This window comes from Vespa crabro, chromosome 6, assembly GCF_910589235.1.
Source record: "Vespa crabro chromosome 6, iyVesCrab1.2, whole genome shotgun sequence".
NCBI lineage: Eukaryota > Metazoa > Arthropoda > Insecta > Hymenoptera > Vespidae > Vespa > Vespa crabro.
Window position 1 is genome coordinate 9,022,619 of NC_060960.1, and position 25,419 is coordinate 9,048,037.

Consider the following 25,419-nt stretch of genomic DNA (forward strand, 5'->3'; position numbering starts at 1 on the left):
TGATCGATCTTCCTCGATCCTCCTACTGTGATTAATTTCTCGAACATCCGCTCTTTTTTTTTCAATTCTTTTCTTTTTTTCTCTCTCTCTTTTTCTTTTCTTTTTTCTTCGTTTTTTTTTCTATTTTCTTTTCTTTTTTTTTTTTCCCCCCCCCCTTATATCTTTCCCCTTGCACTTTTTTCATATGCTAATTTCTTTCTATCACATACTTGTCTTCCTTACGAACAATTAGAATAACAAATTTTTCCTCTAATTTACTCTTTCATCGCGCATACAATTATAATTGTATTATAATAATACTAATGCATATGTACGTACGACTATATATATATATATATATATATATATTTCTCTGTCTCTCTACTCTTCTTTCGTAGATTATTCAACTGTTAACAGATTACGTAGTTTCATGTTCGAAATTTTTCAAAGTTAAAATATTCATCGAACTCGTAGAACCGTATCTTGGTACCTTCTCGTGATTTCAAGATTTCCATTCTGCGATAGGAAGGAATACTACGCGCACGAGCGGCTCCTGTTTGTTATTTACTCGGAGTTTCGAGGTAGTAGCTAATGATCCGAATCCGAAGGAGCTTCGGGCTATGGACGACCGTCGCTATGTTGCAAACTTTGATCGCACATCTCCTTCAATACCTACTATCTCGTATCCTCCGGGTACCTCTTTGATGCCTTGAGAATATTGTATATATGTATAACTCGGCTACGTCCGAACATAGAATTAAGTAACAATGAACGTAAACGAAAAAAAAAACTTACAATAACGTAAAATTAACAAGAGAATCATAATCGATATTGAGATATAATATAATGAATATATAATAGAGATATCAGATTGTACAATTCCAGTCGTCGACGTCGTCATTTTTTTCTTTTTATTTTTGTTATTATTTCTTTTTTTTTATATATATATTACGATCATTGCCATCATAGAGAAACTAAATTGACCTACGGGGATCGACGAACTATCATCAAATTTTATGACTTCGCGAACTTGAAACGAGCATTTTTCGTCTATCTCAAATCGTATTAGATCGAGGAATACGTTTTCCTTGGTTTTCTTGCAACCCCGTGTACTTAAGTATAACCGAATTGTATTTCATCGGGGTGAGGGAAAGAGGGGGGGAGATAAAAAACATCACGGAAGAGATAAAGCGGGTAAAAAGGAGAAAAGAAAATTAAAAGAAAAAAAAAAAAAGAATAATATTCATTATAACGTTACTACTATCTATTATCACGTTGAGATTGGATCAATGAAATGAAAAATAATTAATTGATTAATTAGATCGATTAGCACGAGAGCGAAAAAGACAAGGACAGAGATTTTTACGTAAATGGATAAGTTCTCTTTACTTTTTTTTATTTATTTATTTTTTTGTGTTTTTTTTTTTGTTTTTTGTTTTTTGTTTTTTTACCTTCCTATAAGTATAAGACTAGTTTTCCTTTGAGAATATTAACGTGAGGAAAGAAAAATATGAGAAAGAAAGACGAGAGGAAACGGAGGAGCGATGTCAAAATAATATGGATCAGAGATATTAATCGTTAATGTGATAACATACATCTGTCTATCTCGATAGACAACGCGTGACCAAACTTGATGAAGGTATGACCAAAGTTTGATAGAAAAAGAAAAAGAGAGAGAGAGAGAGATAGAGAGAGATAGAGATAGAGAGAGATAGAGATAGAGAGAGAGAGAGAGGAAATTAACGGGAAGGGAGAAACGCAAACATAATTGCTAATTGTAAGATAATCGATTTATAGTTATTAACGCAATAATGGCAACATTGGAACTAACCGTTTGCATATTCATGTCGGAAAAGTCGGCTATATCTACTCACGGCCGCCACCCTCTGCGAACTCTCTGAACAACCCTTCAACCCCCAACTCTGCCAACCTTTTGCGGCACGACAACGACAACGACAAACACAACGATGACGACGACACGTTGTTACTATGAACGAAATGCTGTCGTTATGACGCCTACGAAAAAGAAATCCACGAAGAAAAAAAAAACCCTTCCAGTTACTCCTCCTCCTCCTCCTTCTACTACTACTAACCTCTAACCCCTACCCTTAAGACTTTTTTCTCTCTTCACCACGGAACCTTGGCCGTATACGTGACTATATACGTGTCGTAAAGGTTTTATAGAGTCGGAGTAATGTTTCTGACTGCATTGTAATCGGAAGGAAATGATGCCTGCGTGAAAACGGGAATGATGCATCGTAATGTCGTGCTAAAGAATTCAATTAAATCGTAGAAATAAAATATATAAATATATATATATATATATATATATATATATATATATATATATGTGTGTGTAAAGATAATAGAGTATATATAAAATATGAAAAAAAAGTGAGATAGAAAAAGGATAATATATGTACATACGTATGTAGTTAAATCTTTGTCTGTTAAAAATAACAATGTTTTGACTTTTTTAGAAGAAACATAAGGAAATATTGATGAATTATTTCTACGACAGATCGTTAGTCATTCTATGTACGTATACATGTATACATACATACATATATATATATATATATATATATATATATATATTTATATGTATATTTATATATTCTAAAGGTCTAGAATTGTTTCCAAAAGATGCAACACACATACACATACGCACAGCCATAATCTTCTTAATCGGCGTGTCGCGATTGAATAAACGTATATATACATACATACGTATATTCATTCGAGTAAAACACGTGCTCATATAATAGTATGTCAAGCTTCGTGTGTCTCTTGGCTCAGCAGTGTTCCTATGGCCTCCAGGAGGAGGGCTTGTCAAAAGACAGCTGTCTCTCGTCGTAGGAAACCTCAGGGACACAGACTCTCTCTCTCTCTCTCTCTCTTTCTCTCTCTCTCTCTCTCTCTCTCTCTCTCTCTCTTTCTCTTTCTCTCTCTCTCCATGGGGTCCACGTTCCAGGATCGTAATTAGAAACGACGATTCTTCTCCCCCTTCTTAGCACGACTCGCCAACTTTTTGTCAGAATGTATTCATCTGTTTAACGTTACTACGAGGATAAATTAAATTGGATATTTATTATTGTCTGTCGTCGTGGTTGTGTACGTCTTAATAAAATATTTAATTAATTAAATGATATTGAAAGTTTTCTTTAAATATAAAAACACCTCGGTATATATTATGAAATTATATTATGATTGAAACCAATCGGGATTCATAATATATTTCCAATTGAGAAAATCGTCGATCGATCGATCGATTGATTGATCAAAAACGTCTCTTCCAATTTTATATAGAATTTATAATATATCTTGAGATCGTAAAATCATTGACATTTTCATATCGCATTATTAATCGTTTACATAATGAACCACGAAACCGCTAGTCGACGAGAGGCACGGATCGATTCTATAAAGCGAATAAACCGCGTGGTTATGGTTATTATAGTACACGCAGTTTTGGTACTAAATAATAATCTTCCAAAATAATCCTCTGCGATAACCATGGTTTATGATATTCATTAATTGACAATTGCATCTGTTAATGTTACTACCGATGTGTCACGGATTGCTATATAAACGTAAAATGATTTCAACGTTATCGATATCACAATCGCCCATGATCTGATGTATGTATCTACGTATGTATGTATATATTTACATAGAAGAATATTTGTTCCATCTTTACGTGTGAGTGTCTTTCGATGGAATTTATAAAGGACTCGCTAAAGACTTCGTTAGTTGAGAAAAAGGAAAATCTCATTTCCTTATATGACCCATTATCATTCACTTCGTTTATTAATCGTAATGTAAATTTGTACTTTTTGAAAATCGTCGAGAAGTTTAGAACGAGAAATGATTTCTCTCTCTCTCTCTCTCTCTCTCTCTCTCTCTCTCTCTCTCTCTCTCTCTCTCTCTCTCTCTCTCTCTCTCTCTCTTTCTCTCTCTTTTACTTGAGAAAGCAGGACAAAGCTCTTAAGAGGAAGTACGTCGTTGTGCCAACGTAAGAAGACCGTAATTATTTAGCTCGTAACGTTCGCTCTTATGAATTATGAGATTGTTTATAAAGAGGATAAGGATAAAAAGAAAGAAAAAAGAGAGAGAGAGAGAGAGAAAGAAAAAGAAAAAAGATGGGTCGAGCGATTTTAACGATTAAACGTGTTCCTTTTTTTTTCTTTTTTTTTTTTTTTGGTTTTTTTTTAAATCTCTATTCCCTCTTTTTTTTCTTCATTGTTACAGTGCCATGCGCGTCCTGCTATCGAAATTACCGAGGCCGTGGATCGTCGACGAGAAAAAGGACGATGGATACACGGCTCTTCATCTGGCAGCTCTGAACAATCACGTCGAAGTTGCCGAACAATTGGCGCGCGCTGGAAAAGCCGATCTGGATTTGCAAAATGTGAATTTGCAGACCGCTCTACATCTCGCCGTTGAACGACAACACACGCAAATTGTTCGAGTACGTATAAGAGGGATATAATAATTCTCTAATAGAAAATATATGAATAATCGTTAGATAATTTATATTCAAATTATTTATATAAATAGATTTATATAAATTCATATACGAATTCATATGACGTTATCCGATAAATACAATCGTTTAATCATACGAAAATTTTTCTTCGAATATATCCCGTGCGCGAGCTCATTTACAATAATAAATAAAGAAATAAAGAAATAATTACTTTGCTTATGCATCTGATAAAAATGCAATCATTTTGAGAATTTTGAATTTCAATGATTATCATTCTTACAGTTATTGGTAAGAGAAGGTGCGAATTTGAACGTGGCCGACAAGGACGGTGACACGCCCCTTCACGAAGCACTGAGGCATCACACTTTGTCGCAACTGCGACAGCTGCAGGACGTGCAAGACGTCGGTCGTCTTCTAATGGGTCTTGGTGCTCAGGGTCAGGACAAGAAGAGTAGTTCCTTCATCGCTTGCTTCCTGGCAGCTCATGGTGCCGATCTAGAATTGAAGAATAAAAAGGGCCAAACGCCTCTGGATCTATGTCCCGATCCAAATCTTTGTAAAACTTTGACAACGTGTCACAAAGACAAGGAATCGTCAGTATCATTTTTATCGCACTTTTTCATTTCTATATTTGATTTGATTTTATTGTTTCTTCTTTTTTCCATTATTTTTTTTTTTTGTTTTTTCTTTTTTAAATACCAAAAATCAATTTCAATAAAACGATAGCGATTAAAAGGGTAACGAGTAATATAAGAAAAAAAGAAAAAAAAAAAAAGAAAGAAAAAAAAAGAAAAAGAATGAAATTTGTGTCCCCCCCCCCCCCCCCCCCTCTGACTTCATAAAGATCCTTATTCTTAGGCACGACATCGAAACCGCAGTACCGTCGGCAGCAATCGACGAATGTCTGGTTTGTACCGATGGAAAACGTGAAATGCTCTTCAGTCCGTGCGGACACGTTGCCTGTTGCAACGTTTGCGCACCAAGAGTGAAAAAATGTCTAATCTGTAGGGAAAATATTCTTTCGAAATTGAAGGTAAACGATGATAAGTTAAAAAATCCAAATATTATATATTCCTTCGTGATTTCTTTTAACGATTACGATTATTTATTATTATTGTCGACAGATCGAGGAATGCGTTGTTTGCTCCGATCGCAAGGCCAATATCCTGTTCCGTCCGTGCGGTCACATGTGCGCCTGCGAAAGTTGCGCTGCCTTGATGAAAAAATGTGTTCAATGCAGAACACAAATTCAACATATGGTACCGCTCTCGATTTGCTGCGGTGGAGAAGGTGATGTCACTTACGTTAAGGGGTGCAATGCCTCAGGTACAAAGATCTCGCTTTGGCCAGAGCGTCCTTGCAACCATTATTTCCCATTTTCAAATTAAACTCATTAAACATTTTTATTAAATCTTTAACACAATGATTCGTAACATATACGTTCACCTATATGTAAGATTAGTTTATTTGATATTGTTATATACATATATATATAAAAAAAAAAAAAGAGAGAAAAAAAAATAAAGGGAAAAACTTGCCTTATGTCCCTGGTAACAAATGCGAAGAAAATCGAGGAAACGTATTAGGATCATCAAACGAATTGATTTTACATTTGAAGGAACCATATCGGAGGTTAAAGCTGACGTAGAAGAAGAACCAGTGCCAATACCGACCGTCAATACCAATACTAATACCAGTGGTGGGGAAGCTCTTTTGATGAACAATGGAAGTCGAGACACGTCTCACAGCGATATTCAAAAGCTTCAACAGCAATTGCAAGATATCAAAGAGCAAGTCAGTCTCTCTTATGTATTTTCTTTGCCGTTCGTTTATAGACTTTTTGAATAAATAATATTTTCTATAGGATTAATCGAGAAAAGATATATATATATATATACATGTGGGGGAGGGGAGTGGGAAGAGGGTGTGATGATGATTTCGGTAACTTTTTTTTTTTTTTTTTTAAGAGAAAAAATTTCATCTCTTTTTTTTCTCTCTCTTTCTTTTCAGACAATGTGTCCCGTTTGTTTGGATCGTTTAAAAAATATGATCTTCCTCTGTGGACATGGAACCTGCCAAATGTGTGGCGATCGTATGTCGGAGTGCCCAATATGCCGCAAAGCCGTAGACAAACGCATATTGCTCTATTGAAGAGACTGACCGTTAGTTCGAATTAGACTATCGGAATAATAATTATCTAATAACGTAGTAATTCCTTATTGCGCATCATAATAACGCCTGGGATCATAACGACCACGAACTTTCCCATTTCCTGTCATCGCGATGGTCCTATTAATTGCATGTTCATTATTGAGAAGTATGTATACACGATCGTAAAATTTACATTAAAGCGTATGTACACGTCGCATAGGACTTTTAGCGAAGATCCACATGAATAATAAAAAGTATAGATGTGTAGTAAAGAAAAATGAAAAAAAAAAGAAAAAAAAAAAAAAAAGAAAAAGAAAACGTAATACGAAATGCATAACTTTCGACTAATTCGAATCTTATTAAAAATGTTTATTCGCTTTTTAAATGATGCCATGAATATTAGTAGGATCGAATGTTTACGTAGTAGCCAATTTGGCATTAAAGTTAATAGAGCAATAATAATAATTTCGAGAATGAATTATCGATTTAACATTAATTATTCGTAAAAATAATTAACAAGGAATTTAGGATTTTTATTAATTAATGAAAATCAGAAATAACTTTACTTGTATTATATATATATATATATATATATATATATATATATATATATATAAATTAATTAGCGTTAATAACTGTTATTAATACTTTTAATTAACATAATTTGTACTGGAGGATACATAAACGATTATGTAGGAATAGGTCGCCATGTTTGAATTAATAAGGCTATAATCATCATGTTGTTATTATTCATATGTATGTAGTATTTGTTGTTAATACAAGAGAACTATATACTTAAATAAGAGTACTTCTTATATTACTTAATACTTCCGTAATTAGTAATACGTACAACAACTGCCTTGTTTACATTTTTCATGCTTAATTGTTGACTATCATCATCCATAGATTGAACATTTGAAAAAAAAAAAAAAAGAAATAATCTTTCTATATCTTACCTGTTAAATGAGAATGTATGATTAGTATGTATGTTCCTAATACACATCTCTAATTTGATAAATATAATTTTATGTAAAAAAAAAAAAAAAAAAAAATTGAGAAACTATTATATAGAAAAGAAAATTTCTTGGTAGATATATTTTATTGCAATTATGCATAAAATACTCTTCAACGTTCTTTTATATATATATATATATATTATGTATACGTGTATACACATACATACACAAATTTATGAATATGCATGCATCAAATTACAAATATTGTTATTATCATAAGAAGAACTTCTTTGTCAAAATAATAACAATTCTTGTTTTACTATAGTAAATTTTGCTATTATATATAAGTAGAACTTTATAACTAACGTAATACGAAATTATATTAATCAATTGCATTAATAATATAATCAATATTTAGATGAGACTTGTAGAATATCAATATCATATATAACGATATTATTGTCAGGAATGTGATAATAATTTTCAATGACAAGAAATGTCTTCTAGTTGACAAAGCTTGTTTTATCGAAACATGTAAACATTATCATTATTTTCAATATATTTTAATATGTGTTTAGTTTATTATATATATATGGAATTATATAACGTGATACAACTCCAATATTATGATATTTTAGCAAGATAAATTTCATAAAGAAACAATTCAAATATTGATATGATAATAATAAAAGAGAATTTATGTATGATTTATTCGCTCTTCCATTTTTTTTTTCTTTCTTTTTTTCTTATAATCTGTTCATATGTTCTTAAAATAATGATTATAGCACAAATATAACATGAAAACTTCATATCTGGCAAAAGTATAAATTGCTCCCAACTTGGCTATAAACAATAAGTAAAACAGTATAATTCCAAGAAAGAGCCTCATAATAGCACACAATTTATTATTATTATTATTATTATTATTATTATTATTATTATTATTATTATTATTATATTATTATTATTATTATTATTATTATATTATTATTATTATTATTATTATTATTATTATTAATATAATTATTATTATTATTATTATTATTATTTTATATATATATAGATCATGTTAACATATATTGTACTATTATAAAATACAAAATTGCCAAATAAATGCCTTTTGAAGAATATATCAACAAATATGAAAATTTTACTAAATGAAAATTTTTATGAATTAGATTTTTTTTTTTTCTTTTTTAAGCAACGAATGACTAAAATATAATAATTAGGATTTAATACAATCTACAACATAAAATATTATGAAACATTATTTATTTTCATCAAGGATAGGAGAGTGATTTTACATAGATGAAGCCATTAGTTACGTCAACTGAATATACAAAATTTGTTATTAGATAACTATAGTCTCTAAAGAACGCGCGACAAAGAAAGTATTAATATGTATATCGCATTAACATGCTTCTTTAAAAAAACATGTTTTCCAGTCTGTCATGTAGCATCTTTGAGCACATACGATCTTTCGATCTCTGTGAAATACTACAAAATGACAACTTGTATAAAATCCTTCCATGTATCGGTTTAATCCATCTATGATAATAACGGCACTTCATAAATTAGACCGAACATAGAGAAGAACTATTGTCACAAAAAAAGAAAAAGCAGTATTACAAACTCAGTATATATATATATATATGTATGTATATATATGTATATATTATGCATGATATTAGAGAGATTTATTGAAAATGTCTCTGCTTTTATCCGTAAAAAAAATAATATGCATCCAGTTGGCAGTAGAAAAAAAAAAAAGAAAAAATAAAAAAAAAAAAGAGAGAGAAAAAAAACAAATTTGTTGACTTATTCATCTAAATGAATTACTAAATAATTTACTAAAAAGAAACATTACAGGGCATGTGCGTAAACGTAATTCACAAAATTTGCTATTATATTAAATATTTTTTTATATTATTTACCTCAAAATCATCTTTACGTGTTTCGAAATATTTCTCCTTTATAATTATGTTCTTCATGCTTGATAGCATAAAACAATTTAAGGCTGCTTTAGCAACTTTGAAAATTTTTCTTCAATCGACAACTACCCATCATAACGATCGATTGCTATTTTTCATTATAATATTTTGCGACCCATCCTAAATTGAAATTTTGCGTTAGTATTATTAATGGAAGTACCTTTAAAAAAAAAAAAAAAAAAAGAAAGCAAAAACCAATTTAATAGGTAATATTTGCATATTACAATATATTAATTATAAGAGATAATCAAACGAATCGATATTAATTGTTTTTTCTTTTTTTTTTTTTTTTTTTTTTTTTTTATTATAAGCTTTAGAAACGATAAAAACCGTCTACGCTTAAGCTAAAACATAGCATTTTGTGCTACTTGTTTATTATATGAAATAGATGGCAACTATATTATTTTGATCATAATTATTCATCTTGATATACATGATTAAATTGTAAGAATATATCTTCAAGCTGCCTAATTAGAGATTTTATTTAATCTGATCTTTCTAAAAATATGAAATAATTAAAATTCAAATAGGTCTCGTTGATTATTATGCAATAGATGCAATCTTAAACATAAATAGAAGAAATAAATAAAATAGTACCGAATATCATGGTGTATATATATATATATATATATATATATATATATATATATATATATATATATATATATATATATATATATATATATATATATTATATATATATATACAGAATTGGATACTTAATACGAAATACTTTTTATCTTCGTATCTTCATTGTAGGCAAGACATAAAGATATTTCAAGTACCCTATCCGATAGACGATAAATTAAGCATTATTCGTGTGCACATTGACCTTTTGATTATGATGAAATTAATATATTGCAGATTCCTATATTGTCTTTTTTTTTTAGACAGATGGATCGCAAAAAAGAAAAAAAAAAGAAAAAAAAAGAGAGAGAGAGAGAGAGAGAGAGAGAAAGAGAGAGTATTTATTCCTTTAACATTCAGATGATGAATTTAAATTTGGTGGAGATATTTTCTTGGTTTGTGTAAGACGATCTAATTCCGCTGCCGCATCATTGCACATTGTTGCCTTATCTACAGGTGTACTATCTGAAATATATAAACATATATTTTATTAATATATTATGTCAAGCAATAGCATATAATTGGAACTAACTACGCACCAAGCTTAACAGGACTCGCACCTATACTTCCTGGTGATCCTGGGACACCCGGTGGTGTAGCAGTCTTTTTATAAAGAAGAGAGTTGAAGAAATTAGCTAATACACCCTCTCCTGCAGCGGTAGTACCGGTACCTTTAGAATCCAATTTCTTGTTTGGCGATGCAACCTATTCATGAAAAATTTAGTAGCCGTGCTTAAAGAGACTATATGCAATCTTATGCTCATGAATAACAGATTATACCACATGGATTAGAACATGCTTTTGAACGTTAACTGCAATAAGCTCATGATGATCCTATTTCATGTTGCTGAGATGCAAACAGCAAGGACTCTTGAACATTAAATAATACAAACATAAAAGAAGATTGGTATGTATACGTGTGCGTATATGTGTGTGTGTTTCTAATGAAAAATATTATATGTATTATAAATTTATATACGAGACAAATGTTAGTCCCTATTTATCAAATAACATAAGCAATATTTAATGATGAAAATAACAATTTTTAATTTTTTTACAATGAAATACAAATATAAACATAGAAATATTAGGTAAAGTAGATGGATTTGATGGGGAAAAGCATAAAATGTAAAAAATGACAGTTGCACAAATAAAACTGGACTAAGTAAACTTCATGGAAAAGCATTATGTAATGATAATGCTAAACACAAACACATTGGATTTTCCTAATACTTTCACAATCGTATTGAACCAATAATAAGTATAATAAATTTTTGTTAAGCAAGATGAAAAGGTATTCGAGAAAAAAAAAAAAAGAAAGAAAGAAAATATAAAACCGTTTTTCACTTGATGAACAAAAATACATAGACAGGAACAAAAATCGATCCACAATATTATTTATTGAAATTAATTTAATAAATTAATATTATTATATTACCATTGTATATAACTTCAGGATCTTTAGTTAATAATATGCAAAACGAGGAGCATGCTCTAATTATAAATGGTACAACCTGTATAACTGGGCCGAGGCTTGCCTGGTTCCTTGTTGTAGGTGAACGTGTTGGATCCTTCAAACCTGATGACGTAGCTTGTTGTCTTGCTAAAAATGCTTGTTCATCTTCCGCTTGAACTTCTACTTCCCTTGCCACACACTATAATTATATTTATTGATTTTATAGATTCCCATGGATGATCATATCATAACAATATATTAATAATTATAATAATAATAATAATAATAATAATAATAATAATAATAATAATAATAATAATAATAATAATAATAATAATAAATAATTGAATAAAAAATATACATAAAAATTCACCTTTCTATTTGTCGCAGGTTGTGTAATAATATCGCGATAATAATCGTTCGGTTTCATCGATTGTAAATTTTCATGAAGGATGCTGATCTTTTTCATATTATCCCAACCAGCAGGACTACGATATTTCAAAGATACATGTAACACTGCAAAAGTTGTTTTTTCTTTTTTCTTTTTTTTTTTTTCCCAGACAAATATAAATACTTACATAAGAACTGCATCTTTTTCAACCACTAAAGCAGGCGTTCTGAAAGGTAATGAATAAATTCTATGTGTAAGGTATTTATACAATAGATCACAGTTTTTATCTTCTTTTACTGATGTATAGAAAAGACCTGCACCATATTGCAAACAGAATCGCCTAATCCATTGTTGCATAAAATCAAAATCTTCATCTCTGAAAGTACAATATCAGTATCATAATAAAATGTTATATTTGTTTACAGAGAGAGAAAGAGAGAGAGAGAGAGAGAGAGAGAAAAAAAAGAAAGAAAAAATCTTAAATATATTTTTATAATTGAAATTAATTCTTACTTATAATCGTGTTCCTTCTCAAGGGTAGACATGTAATCAGTTTTAGTTATAACCACGACAATGTCTAGGCCTAAATTGGTTGTAAGTACACCTTCTGGTAAAGGTAAATTATCAGTTGTTTCATCATCAAGATTACGACTAGTACGTCTCAAAGGACTTCCTGGATCTAATTCATCACCAGGTTCGGTATACTCTTGCCATTTTTTAATGTCTGATTGAAACAAATCCTTTCATAAATATCTACATATTCCCCAAATATTCTATATACTTGGATTAATGCAAGATAACGTATAATGAAAAACAATGATTTAACATTAATGATAATGATAAACTTACTTTGTTGCCTGCATCGTTGCCTAGAATCATTATCTATAGATAATTTATCAACATGATCGCCTAATAAAGCAGCCCATGCCTGTAATTGATCAAGAATAGCCCATGGCGTGGTCATTGCGGCTACTAACATAACAAGCGTATGCGGAAATCTTTCTGCATTTAACGCGAATCTCAGCAAATTAGCGTGACCTGGATCACCATCCAAAACCCACACGGATAATCTTGTTTGATCTATAAAAAAAAAGAAAAGAAAAAAAAAGAAAAAAGAAAGAAAAAAGAAAAGATTTATGTTACAAAATTTAATAACTTATCCTCAAGATAGTGACTTTAAAAAAAAAAAAATATATATATATATATATAAATTGTAAACCTACCATCCCTATAATCATCTCTAACATCGATATACGCAAACTCTAAACCAGAGCCTTTTTTTGGATCTTCCACTCCTTGTAATTTTGCGATAAGAGTTGTTTTACCACTTTCATTGTCACCTAAAAATAAATAATAAAATTTGTCTTTATGGGTATGAGTAAAGTCATGATGTCATCATTATTTCTAACTCTTATGATGACACATAAAGAAGGCCAAATAACCAAGGGAAATAAATTTCATATTCTTTCTCACTCTAATACGGACACACTTACTTAGTATGCATTATTATATATACACACTTAGCATGCATGACGAGTCGGCGTCAAACGTTACATTTAAATATGATCAGAAAATTAGAATTTACCTAAGACAAGGACATTCTTGTTCGATGGCAGTTTGTTATTTCCGCTATTCTGTACCTCTGCTAGAATAGAGGACCTGTAAAATATATTAATCGAAAATATTTATTTCGAAACGATTACTCATTTTTTCTGCATGCGACATGTGTAAAATATTACGAGCGTATATACGAAAAAAAAAAAAAAAAAGGGGAGAAAAAAAGAATCATTAAAATTAACGTGATAAGTAGATTAGAAATATTTATCGATGGTTAATCATTGAACGTACCACAAATTGTCTTTATTTTCTGGATCTTCTTTCTTTTTCGATTGAAATCCATTACTTTGTGCCATCGTATCAATCATCGTCGCTGCCATTATCCATTTGACAGAAACGAAATGCACTATCGATTGTGCGCAGAAAGCGGGTGCGGTTCGCAACTAACTTTATTTCTTACCGATTGTCGCTTTTTCATATGAATGCAAATAATACGAAGATTATTCTAAGTAGGACATTTGTCGTCTGATGTGTATTATGAAAAAAAAAACAAAACAAAAACAAAAAAAAAGAAAAAAGAAGAACTACTTTACTTCTTCATAAATATATGTATACGAATATGTGAATATCAATCTGATATATTATTCTCTGTTGTTTCACTCTACATTATCGGCAATTCTAACACAGTTCGTTTTATTTCAGAAAATAAATCATAGAGGGCATTCGATTGCAACGTAAAAATTAACGTTACCTAGAACATCTTATTAATTTTATAAACTTTGTTTATAACGATCGTGATAGAATTGTACGACGTTTTAAATCTCGATTTGTTACAATGTTAATCTCAAGAGGTTTAAATCTTTTGAAGCACACGTCGAAACATGTGAAAAGGAAAAATATTGTAATGAATAATCAACCTGTTCGATTTTCATCACATGGAGAGTAAGTACCATTGTGTTACATAATATTTTATTAAGGTTATGTTAATTTTTGATTTATAATTGATAAAATAAAAAAGGCTATTCATCACTCCTGATTTTATCATGGTTTACGTCAAAAATGAGAATAAACGTAATTCTTGATCAATTTTGACGAACGAGATCTCATCTTAAAGACAAAATTTTCATCCAGGTATCTCCTTTTTTGAATTTTTTAAAAAGTTTTTTATTTGTGCATAAACTGTACTCTGAAAAAAATATCATTCTTTGAGACGATTTTTCTGAAGAAAAATAAAGTTTTCAAAAATTCGAAAAATCGAGGTCATAGGTTAAATTTTCGTCCTTGAAATGAGACCTTGTTCATTAAAAATTGGTCAAGAATTACGCCTATTCTTATTATTGGAGTAAATCCTGTTTTTGTGACATTTCTTGGGAAGGAAAAATTTTTTAATGTGGCGCCCTCGACATTTGTGGCAAAAAAAATAAGCTCTCACTACTGATTTTCATATATACGTTCGAATAGTATAATAATATATCATAGTAGCGATTGTCTGCTTACTTGTCACATGTAATAGCTAATGCTCAAATTTTCTGAACCATTTGAAACGCAAAGAAATTCATTTCACTTGTGTATTGTGCTCGTACGAAGAAGCTACAGTAATTCATTTGATAACTTTAATGAGCTTTAAACAAATGATTTTACGGAAAAAAAAAATAAATAAAAATAAAAATAAACATTCGATCGTTCATATCAAAATATTATTAAATTAGGAAAAAATATATAATTCCTTTTATATTTTCTAGAATAGAAACGTAGGGATTCTATAAGTAATGTGTAACATATTGAAAAGCATCCAAATTCGTAATTCAGAAATAACAGGTTAGAGGAGGTTAAATAAATTCCAATGATTTTTTTTATCGTATCGATGTGAATTAAAATAATCTTTCTTTGACATGAATTTCACTTGGATACAGTACCGATACAATTTAATTTGATGATAAATGCATATAGAAAATACATATATTTATTCATTATTTCTTCAAAAATAATAATTAGTGAATATACATTTATATATTATATACTATTTTTATAAAGATCAAAAGACGAGTTTGTTTTCATGTTATCTATGTGATTTTAATCTCTTGCACTATTTCTTTTATGGTTTCCTCTGTAAAAGTAATTCACTTTATATTATTACTAATATTAATATTATGTAATAATAATATAATAAATATTCACTAATTATTTTGTCAATGTCAATTATGTTCTCTTATATTCTCAATATTATTCTTTATGCATTTATCAAGAAACAAAAGCATATTGACATCGTTAGATCACTGCAAGATGGAACACTACTTACTTTAACCTAACAAAATTAATTGTTATATATGCGTGAGAGGTTATACGTAACACAAACTTGTACACTGATACGACGATAGACGCATAATGAGAAGAGCGTTCCCCGCTTGTATTTGTAGTTCCTATTTTAGCCATACGTGTCGCTGTAGTCAAACACGCATCGAACGAAAACGTGTAATGTAAACAGCCGTGTAAGGTTTATGATTATGATCCTATTAAGATCATATTTAAAATATATAAGATATCTATTTATCAATTAAATTCAGTAACTTTTAGTACAATTATTACTATTCTTTTCTTTCTAGCATGTATTACTTTATATTATTTATATTATTTAAATATCCTCTTCTCAAATTTTTAGATGGTCTTATAGAGAAATAACCAAAGAACCAAATAAACATTATATATTAGGAGCTGAAGTTCTTGGCGGCATTGCATGGTGGTGGTTTTTATATAGAATGTGGCACGATTATCAACATCTTATTGTAAGTAATATGATATATTTTATGACTTTCAATATTTATTAAAAATTCTATTAATCTATCTAAATGATATCTGAGATATCATTAAGAAGATAATATTTTTTAATAAATTGAAAAAAATAAATAATTCAATTATTTCAATGTTATATGCTTAGGGACATTTTGAATATCCAAATCCATCAAAATGGACAGATGAAGAATTAGGAATACCACCAGACGATTATGATTGATCAACAGTATATTTCTGTAGATAATTTATGTTTTCTATTCTGTCAATAAATCTGAGTAACAAGGTAAACCTTTGCCTAGGATTCTAAAATAGTAGGTACACTACTATAAAAATAAAGTGGAATTATTTGTAGTACAATTGTATAGTAAATTAATAAACTTGTACTACTTATAAAAGTTGCTATTAAGAGCACTTTATTCAATAATATTTATACACCATATAAACCATATAAATCTAATTATTATTTTGTTTATGTCTAATTAAAAATCAATACAAAAAAAACATTTCAAGATTTAATTGTTATGCTTTACATGCATGTATATATATATATATATATATATATGATATTATTTAATTACATGTTGGCACTCTAATAGAAATTGTTTTAATTTCAAGGTATTCTTTTAAACCTTCTTCTCCCCTGAAACATACATTGTAATCATAATATCTTATTTTAAAGATTTTAGTTTGATAATAACTTACATTTCACGCCCTATTCCTGACTTCTTGTATCCACCGAATGGTGTTTGTGGTGTTATAACATCATAATGATTCACCCTAAATTAGAATACCATTTTATACACTATTCATCATTTTTCTTCATGCATATTAGTAATTATAAATTACTATATGGATGAACATAATAATATAAAAAATTATTATTTTCGTACCAAATACTTCCAGCTTCCACTGCCTTTGCAAATGTTATTGCTTTATCAATATTATTAGTTAATATACCAGCAGCAAGACCATACGTAGTTTTATTAGCACGTTCAATAACTTCTTCCATAGTATCAAACTTCAAAATACATTGTACCGGACCAAAAATTTCTTCAGTAGCAATTTTCATTTTATCCGTTACATTGGAAAAAACGGTAGGCTTTTAACATAATTATAATTTTAGATTTTAGGAAATTGTAAAATAAACAACAAAATATATAATAATTTAATGAAATAAAATATCAATACCTTTATAAAAAAGCCAACATTACCATAACGTTCGCCACCTGTTTCCAATACAGCTCCTTCCTCTTTTCCAGAATTTATAAAATGCAGAACTTTATTAAACATCTTTTCATCAACTTGTGGTCCCTGTTTTGTTTCAGAATTAAAGGGATCTCCAACTTTTATTTTAAGAGCTAATTGTTTTGCATAATCTACAAATTCATCGTATATCTTTGATTGTACAAAGGTACGTGACCCTGCACAGCAACTCTGACCATGATTTGCAAATATAGCATCATGGGCTATCGCAGCAGCTTCCTTAACTAAAATATTTTTATTCAATTTATTTGTGTTTTTCTTTGATACAAATTTAATTCATAATAATTATATATATATATATTTACCATCAAAGTCATCAAAGATAACAAGTGGACTTTTACCACCTAATTCAAGACTCACTCGTTTGAGATTACTTTTGGCAGAAGCTTCCATGATAAGGTGGCCAACCTAAAAATAACAAAATGATATTTGATTGCAAAATTTAAAGATATTACACAAAACAATAAAAATACGATAATTACTTCAACTGATCCTGTAAAAGTGACTTTTTTAATATCTGGATGTTTAGCTATAGCAGCTCCTGCCGTTTCTCCATATCCTGTAATAATATTAACAACACCAGGTGGAAATCCTGCCTCTTTGATTAATGCAGCTGTATACAAAGCACTTAATGGAGTTTGTTCAGCTGGTTTCAGAACAATGGTACAACCTGTAGCTAAAGCCATAGCAAATTTCCATGCTAACATCATAAATGGATAATTCCATGGAATAATTTGACCAACGACTCCTACTGGTTCCTTACGTGTAAATACAAAACAAGAACCATCTAGAAAGTAATAGTATCAGAAAATGATTATTTTTTTCTAATATATAATATAAAATTATATTATATATAATATAATATAATTTTTAATATAATATTATTGAATTTACCTGCAGGAATAGTTTGACCATGTATTTTATCAGGCCATCCAGCGTAATAACGAAGCACATCTATGCTAAATTTTATATCATTAACAGCATCAGCATATGTTTTTCCATTGTCAATTGTGTCAAGACTTGCTATGTAATTTAAGTCTCGCTGTACTAGATCCGTAAACTGAATACAGACACAGAACAATATATTTATGAAGAATATAATATAATTATATACATTTATAACTAATATATTAAAAACACATAGATAATAATACTTTGTGTATAAGCTTTCCTCTGAGTGATGCATCCATTGTTCTCCATTCTGAACATCTTGAAAATGCTTTTTTTGCAGCTGCTACAGCTTTATTAACATCAGCCTATCGATGAAGATACGTTAAAAATTTTTCACTTTGTAAATCTTCAATTTGATAAAAAAAAAGAAAGAAAAAAAATTTTGATAATACCTCGTCGCCTTCAGAAATTTGAGCGATTACTTCCCCATTAGCAGGATTTATGGTCGAAAATTTTTTTCCGCTTTCGGCATCCACAAACTCATTGTTAATGAACAACTATTAATTTTAACGATTAATAATAATATTAATAATTTTATATGATTACTTTTAACTTCTATTGATTAAAATATTCATTTACCTGAGTATATTTAATATTGACTTTCGAAATCGACATGATTATATACTTTATATTATTAATTTCTTCTGATGCTTACCACTGAAAATCACAGTAAATAATGAACGAGAAATCTTCCTTATATAATCGAAAAAAATATACCTATATATATTACTTAGAGATAATAAAAATAAAAGGAAACATATCGCTAATAAGATAAAACTTATAAAGGAACCATAATTGTATGACTTTCTTTCTTTATCTCTCTCTCTCTCTTTATATATATTTAAATATTTACATATGTCGATTATTAATGTATATAAAAAATATTAGGTTGGAAACTATGAAACGGGCGTTGAATGAAAATAAAAAAACAACAAAAACGCCCATTTCATAGTTTCCAACCTAATATATACTCATAAAAAAAAAAAAAATAGGATTTCTTAGATTTTTGATAGATCAATAATAACATAACCTTAAAAACAGACGAAAAATAGAATTTTAGACAATTACATTTTTCAATCATCATAAATATTGTCTTTAGATAATATATATACAAGTAATAAATAAAAATTATTATTTCAATGCTTTTTCTTTTTGTACTAATTGTTTATCGGAAGTAATAAATAAGGAAAAGGAAAAAAAAAGAAAAAAAAAAAAAATTAAAAAATGTTAAACGTCGAAGAGAAAAATCCATGTTCTGATTTACAAGTTGATGAAAGCGTTATAAAAGAGGTATATTTTATTAATAATCATGGTATATCTTCATTGTACTTATGGGATTATCGTAGAACAGAACTGTCCAAACTTTCTTTTGAATAGAAAAAATATTTTTCTCTTGAAAAAAATGTTATATTTTAATATTTAACTCTGTCTCATTGTAGTTTCCTAATTTTCTTTTTTAGAATATAAAAAAAGAAATAATTTATATATATGTATATTATCATTTGTAGGATAAACTTCCTTGTTCTATGATGGAAGAAGTTCAAAAAGAGGCAAATGAACAAAAAATAAATCCAATGTACTTACCTCAACCAGGAGATGAACTTCCAATGAAAGATGAAGGACCAATGGATGCAACTACTCCATGGGCAACAGGTCAAGTTACATATACTCCACAGGCTGGTATAACAGGTTTACGACCTGTTGCAGATCGTTATTCAATAACTAGATTTGGTCCAAGCGAATGGAGAGCACACAATCATACATTTTTTCAACAATCAGATGAAAATATTCAAAAAGCTCAGTACGTCGTGAATGATCAAAAAGTCGCCTTTTTTTTTTTTTAAGTTAAATAATACCATTATCAGTCTTTGCTATTACTTTGCTATTAATTTGCATTTTAATCGTTTTTAATAATATAAAATATTAGAACAATTCAAGGTAATTCTCATATCTTTTAATACTTACAGTTCTTAGATATTATACACTTGAGTAAATAGAAGTATAAGATTATATTTTGCTTTAAAGGCACGCTTATATATAATAGATTGTTATCTGTATGAACTTAGTCTATAACAATTGTAAGGAAACTATTATTTACAGATAAAAGTTTGAGTAATGTTCTACACTGTGTTTATTATCCAAATGAGTAGTCAATTTTACGAGATAAGAAAAAAAAAAAATAATATAGATAAAATAATATGAAATATAACAATGAAAAATATTTATTTCAGACATGCTACTTTTGCCGCAAAACAATGTATTGAGAGAGTATACAGAGAGGCTGATAAAGTCCAATTAGAAACAACGGATCATTTAAGGACACGAGCAAATGTTATCTATCGATGGAAATTAGAATTAGATAATGCGCTTCAAAATATTACCGAGGAAATAACATTCTTAGAAGGGGAAAGACGTAGGGTGAAACAATCTCTATCGGTTATAACTATTCCCGAATCTATAGCTGGTGAATTTTTACAATTACGTGGTACTCGTCTCGAATCTGATCTCGTTAAAGATAACGTTGAGAAAGAGCTTACAAAGGTTATTAACTAAAATATATCTTTCTTTTTTTATCTTTTTTTCTTTTTTTGTTTTTTACACACAATTTTTTTAACACACAAATATGATTGCGTACATTGAAGTTGCTTGAAATTATATCTTAGAAAATATTTATCCGACAAATCCTTTTTATTCCAAATGATGTTAATTATAAAATGAAGATATTGTAAATGTGTATGAGTGTGTATGCGTGTATATATCATATTGTATATAAGACATACAATTCAGAATATAATAATCAACATTTCTTTAACTTAATGTTTAATACAATCGAATTAAATTTCCAATTTGATCTTTTTCTTTTTCTTTTTGTATTTTTTCTTTTTTATTTCAATGATTCTTTACTTTCTTTATATATAATGCAAAGATCAGTCTTTTTGTAATAACAGTATTAACGCTTGTACTTTTGATTATCATCAATTAATATTAAGATTAAGATTAAGATTAAGAATACAGAGTAAAAAATGTATTTGATCGCCGTCATTCATTCTATTATATTATGTTTTTCAATGGTTTTCTTTTTTTTTTTTTTCTGTCATATACAGGAAGTAGCACTTTGCTCGGAAATACGTGATTTGTTTAATAGGACTCGTGAACAAATAGAAATGCAATTAATCGAGTTGAAGGCAGCTAAAGCGCGAATGGAAAATGATTGGACCGATAAAATCGATGCTTATAAAATTGATACTAATTGTATCAAAATGAATAATGAATCACCTCTCATATTGTGGAAGCCCGGTGCTACAAGATTTCCAGCCGAGTAAGTTACATCAAGGGAATATATAATTTAACGATATTATCTATCGTTCATAAATTTCTAATATCATTATTAGACAATCAACACCAGCGAGTTACGAACACTTTACACGAGAAACATTATCCGCCGGTGAAAACGTGAGACAAAGATCAATGACTCTTCGTTCGACTTTAAGTGATATTTATAAAAAATCGCTGAAAGATCTACGCGATCAGGCGAGTCAGGTGGATATTGCGTTAGCTGCACAAATCAATCTAACAGAAGGAATATGTCAGCAGTTAGAAAAAGAATTGCAAAGGGTATTGACTATAATATTTCGCATAAGTTATTATAAATTACTATAGGAAGAAAATTGTTTTAGTGTTTACAGGAACTCGCGAATACAGAAAATTTGATCGAAGAACTTCGAGGATCCACGAAGGGTTTGGATAATGCAATGAAATTGGCACAGACACGTTTATCGGAACGTCTATTACGACGTAACGTTGAGAGTTGCCGCGATGTTCCACAATTCGCGTAAGTTATATAGAGAGAAGAAGATAATCTATTTTATTTATCTTATTAAGAATAACTAAGTTATAAATCGCGAGTAAGAGTATATATTATAATTTTCTTTCAAAAGGCTCGTAGATGAAGTTAAATCTCTGGGAGAACGCGTTACTGCCACTCTAGGCGAACTAAAAAGTGCCGAGGATACACAGGCTGGCTTGGTCAAAGCTAGAGGTGATTTAGAACGTGAGATATTAATTAAACGAAAAACTTTATATATAGACAGACAACGTGGACAATTACTTCGTTCGTTCTACCCTTCAGCCGCAGCGCTTTCAGGATTTTAAATGATCTATGCACACGTATATTAATGATATAATTGCCATATTAGAAAGTCCAAAATTCCGTTATTTAAAATTAAAACAATTTACATTATAATCATTGTTAAAATTATGATAGTGATAATTACAGAATAGATCATAACAAATATCCTTTGTGTTTGTGTGTCTATGTTGCTTCGAATGTAAAAGTACGTTTATAAAATATACAAATCACCAAGCTTTGATCATAAATCTTCATAATACACATTTCTTAGAGATATTTCCTACGATGTTTATGACGATAATAATAACAATGTATGCAATTATAGTTCATCGTGAGATCGTAAATGATTCATGACAAATCCATAGAGATCATCGAGATTACGGGGCCCATTATACTCTGAAACTTTACGACCATTTCGATATAAGTACAATGTCGGAAAACCATCTACTTCTTGTTCATAACACAACTGCTTGCTTGTATTAAGTGTACAATCCACTTTGGCTATATGCACATTTTCATTAGCAAAAAATTTTCTACCAAGCTCTTCCCAAGTTGGTGCGAGACGTTTACAATGTCCGCACCAAGGTGCAAAAAATTTAACAAATGAAACACCTTTTTCAACACTATGTTCAAAGCTATCACCTGTTAAACTTAATACATTATGAATGGTACTATCCGAGCTTCTATCTTTATTCAAAGACTGTTCTGCACTTTTTTTAAGCATCGCTGATACATAAGCCTTCAAATCTTCATGAGTTCTTTGACCAGTATACTTATACATCTAAAAAAGAAAATTATATATATATATATATATATATATATAAAAATTTATGACTGATTTTATTTTCTTAAGATATTATTCTTTTATATGAATGACATTTTTACCTTCTTTCCATCTTCTATCCAAAGTAAAGTTGGATATCCTTTTATATCAAATTCCTCACATATACTTCTAAATGAAGTACAATCTACTTTGGAAATACTAACAGAATCATCATTACGAAGACTGTTAGCTAATTCTTCCCACGTTGGAGCCAATTTTTGACAATGGCCACACCAAGGCGCATAAAATTTAATAAAGTGATGACCTTTCTCAACATGAGAATGAAATGATTCTTCCGTTAATTCAGATAAACCATTCACCGGTTCTGGAGGAGAAGGTGTATTATCTTCTACCTAATTAAATTATTACATATATCTATAATTATAAATCAGATACTATTATAACAAAATATATAATATAATATATTATGAAGTAAAAAATTAGTACCGTTGATACGCCTCCTAATTGATCATTGATAAAAAATGTTAACGAAGGTAAATCTCGTGTCCCTCTAAACTTAGTACCTTTGGATTCTCCTGCTTTGAAGAACTTAAGTCTGTAATCAACATCCATGAAAGTATATGTCTATTGAAATTTGTAAGAAACAATTAAAAGTTAATTTCATCAAAATACATACGTTGGATAACCAGTAACATCGTGCTCGCTACAAAGATTACTGTCAATGGTACAATCGACTTTTGCTATTTTTATATTACTATCTCCTTCGTTATACATTTTAGCTAATTGTGCCCATGTTGGGCCTAATCTTTGGCAGTGACCACACCTAAAAAAAAAAAAATATAAATTACACTAAGTAAGCAAGAATATATAATAATGTTTTTAAAAAATACGAGACATAAATTTAAGTAAAAATTAAAAGAAAGAAGAAAAAAAAAGAAATAAATATATACATATATGTATATATATTTTTTACATACCAAGGTGCATAAAACATCACAAAGCTATTCTTTTTTTTGATTTCATCCAAAAATGTCTCTTTTGTATATTGTATTGTGTGCATATCGTCTTCATGTCCACTGCTGACTTGACTCAGCATAAATAAAAGTAGGCAAATTTGTTTTTTTAAAATAAAAAAATTTACGAGATTCGCCGACATGATTAATAAATTATTTATATTTTAAAAAAGGGACACCGTTAAAGTGCGCACAGAAAGACGGATTTCTTTGAAAATAATTTATATAAAAAAAGAAAAACTTTTATTTCGAATATAACACATCAAGTTTTCTTTAACACCACAAGTTATAAACTATAATATAACACGTCTACCATTAAACAATTTAATAAATCTTTGTTCACTTTAAAAATTCATAATTAGAAATATTATTGAAACACGAATGAACGTGAAGACAATTGTTGTGTTTTTTTTTTATATTGTCGAAGCACTTTTAATAAATGTTTAGTCAAATTTCTACAAGTGGTAGACAAAACCGATCGAAACCGCCCAATCCACCTCCCACATGACGCGATATTGTTATGTCGTATTCAAACTGCTGTTTCACGCCCCCTTTGAACGCCCATCTCTTCAATAATTAGAAAAGATACGATAAAACTTTTCATTCGTTCTTCATGATAATATCTATTCAATAAAAGATCAATCGTTGTTTCAAAATAATCAACAAGAGATCGAGAGAGGGAGAGAGAGAGAGGGAGAGAAATAGATAGATAGATAGATAGATAGAGAGAGAGAGAGAGAGAGAGAGAGAGAGAATTTTGATATTTCTTTTTAAATTATAAAGTTAAATCCACGTGTATGGAATTGGATTTTAGAAATGACGTAGATTTAATATTAACCAATCAGAACAACGTATTCTATCTCTGAAAATAACATTTAAATGTTATATATCT

At 29.4% G+C, this 25,419-nt stretch overlaps 6 protein-coding genes across 13 annotated transcripts in view; 3 read left to right on the forward strand and 3 right to left on the reverse strand.

Annotated features, from left to right (window-relative positions):
- The window catches only part of LOC124424730 (E3 ubiquitin-protein ligase MIB1), a 457,761-nt gene extending 450,149 nt beyond the window's left edge, over positions 1-7,612 (forward strand). For 2 of the 3 annotated variants that reach the window (XM_046964178.1, XM_046964179.1), the window contains exons 10-15: positions 4,231-4,450; positions 4,751-5,061; positions 5,327-5,501; positions 5,593-5,794; positions 6,087-6,262; positions 6,479-7,612. In XM_046964178.1, coding sequence (XP_046820134.1) covers positions 4,231-4,450; positions 4,751-5,061; positions 5,327-5,501; positions 5,593-5,794; positions 6,087-6,262; positions 6,479-6,619 — 1,225 coding nt within the window. In that variant the 3' untranslated portion in view covers positions 6,620-7,612. The remainder of the gene's footprint in view (positions 1-4,230; positions 4,451-4,750; positions 5,062-5,326; positions 5,502-5,592; positions 5,795-6,086; positions 6,263-6,478) is intronic. The other variant, XM_046964180.1, reaches the window with a different exon arrangement.
- Positions 7,613-8,830: 1,218 nt separating this feature from the next.
- LOC124424734 (cytoplasmic dynein 1 light intermediate chain 1) lies at positions 8,831-15,978 on the reverse strand. Of its 5 annotated transcripts, none has more exons than XR_006942365.1 (11): positions 13,889-14,186; positions 13,626-13,699; positions 13,264-13,380; positions 12,890-13,120; positions 12,554-12,764; positions 12,228-12,416; positions 12,023-12,137; positions 11,708-11,848; positions 10,733-10,898; positions 9,510-10,658; positions 8,831-9,171 (listed from the first exon to the last, which is right to left on the reverse strand). XR_006942365.1 is itself a non-coding variant. In XM_046964187.1 (11 exons), the coding sequence occupies exons 2-11, from the start codon at positions 13,975-13,977 to the stop codon at positions 10,543-10,545; spliced, it is 1,449 nt and encodes a 482-aa protein (XP_046820143.1). In that variant the 5' UTR covers positions 13,978-14,066; positions 15,897-15,978; the 3' UTR covers positions 8,831-10,542. The 5 variants fall into 5 exon arrangements, 4 of the variants coding, with proteins under 4 accessions (XP_046820143.1, XP_046820144.1, XP_046820145.1 ...); XM_046964187.1 differs by adding an exon at positions 15,897-15,978 and having other exon boundaries at positions 8,831-10,658; positions 13,889-14,066; XM_046964188.1 differs by having other exon boundaries at positions 8,831-10,658; positions 10,754-10,898; positions 13,889-14,192.
- Positions 14,353-16,782, forward strand: LOC124424737 (NADH dehydrogenase [ubiquinone] 1 beta subcomplex subunit 2, mitochondrial-like). Its single transcript, XM_046964191.1, has 3 exons — positions 14,353-14,539; positions 16,257-16,380; positions 16,533-16,782. The coding sequence occupies exons 1-3, from the start codon at positions 14,433-14,435 to the stop codon at positions 16,605-16,607; spliced, it is 306 nt and encodes a 101-aa protein (XP_046820147.1). The 5' UTR covers positions 14,353-14,432; the 3' UTR covers positions 16,608-16,782.
- On the reverse strand, positions 16,772-20,591 carry LOC124424733 (aldehyde dehydrogenase X, mitochondrial). Of its 2 annotated transcripts, XM_046964184.1 has the most exons (12): positions 20,567-20,591; positions 20,186-20,299; positions 19,181-19,258; positions 18,994-19,098; positions 18,805-18,906; positions 18,545-18,710; positions 18,133-18,437; positions 17,956-18,058; positions 17,576-17,874; positions 17,278-17,486; positions 17,090-17,164; positions 16,772-17,027 (listed from the first exon to the last, which is right to left on the reverse strand). In XM_046964184.1, exons 3-12 carry the CDS (start codon positions 19,214-19,216, stop codon positions 16,958-16,960), a joined length of 1,470 nt encoding a protein of 489 aa, XP_046820140.1. In that variant the 5' UTR covers positions 19,217-19,258; positions 20,186-20,299; positions 20,567-20,591; the 3' UTR covers positions 16,772-16,957. The 2 variants fall into 2 exon arrangements, with proteins under 2 accessions (XP_046820140.1, XP_046820141.1); XM_046964185.1 differs by lacking the exons at positions 19,181-19,258; positions 20,567-20,591.
- Positions 19,638-22,978, forward strand: LOC124424732 (tektin-4). Its single transcript, XM_046964183.1, has 7 exons — positions 19,638-19,891; positions 20,110-20,402; positions 20,833-21,142; positions 21,706-21,920; positions 21,994-22,216; positions 22,279-22,433; positions 22,540-22,978. The coding sequence occupies exons 1-7, from the start codon at positions 19,826-19,828 to the stop codon at positions 22,751-22,753; spliced, it is 1,476 nt and encodes a 491-aa protein (XP_046820139.1). The 5' UTR covers positions 19,638-19,825; the 3' UTR covers positions 22,754-22,978.
- On the reverse strand, positions 22,774-25,248 carry LOC124424736 (thioredoxin domain-containing protein 5 homolog). Its single transcript, XM_046964190.1, has 5 exons — positions 24,492-25,248; positions 24,191-24,337; positions 24,001-24,109; positions 23,616-23,906; positions 22,774-23,511 (listed from the first exon to the last, which is right to left on the reverse strand). The coding sequence occupies exons 1-5, from the start codon at positions 24,668-24,670 to the stop codon at positions 23,050-23,052; spliced, it is 1,188 nt and encodes a 395-aa protein (XP_046820146.1). The 5' UTR covers positions 24,671-25,248; the 3' UTR covers positions 22,774-23,049.
- Positions 25,249-25,419: the final 171 nt, after the last annotated feature.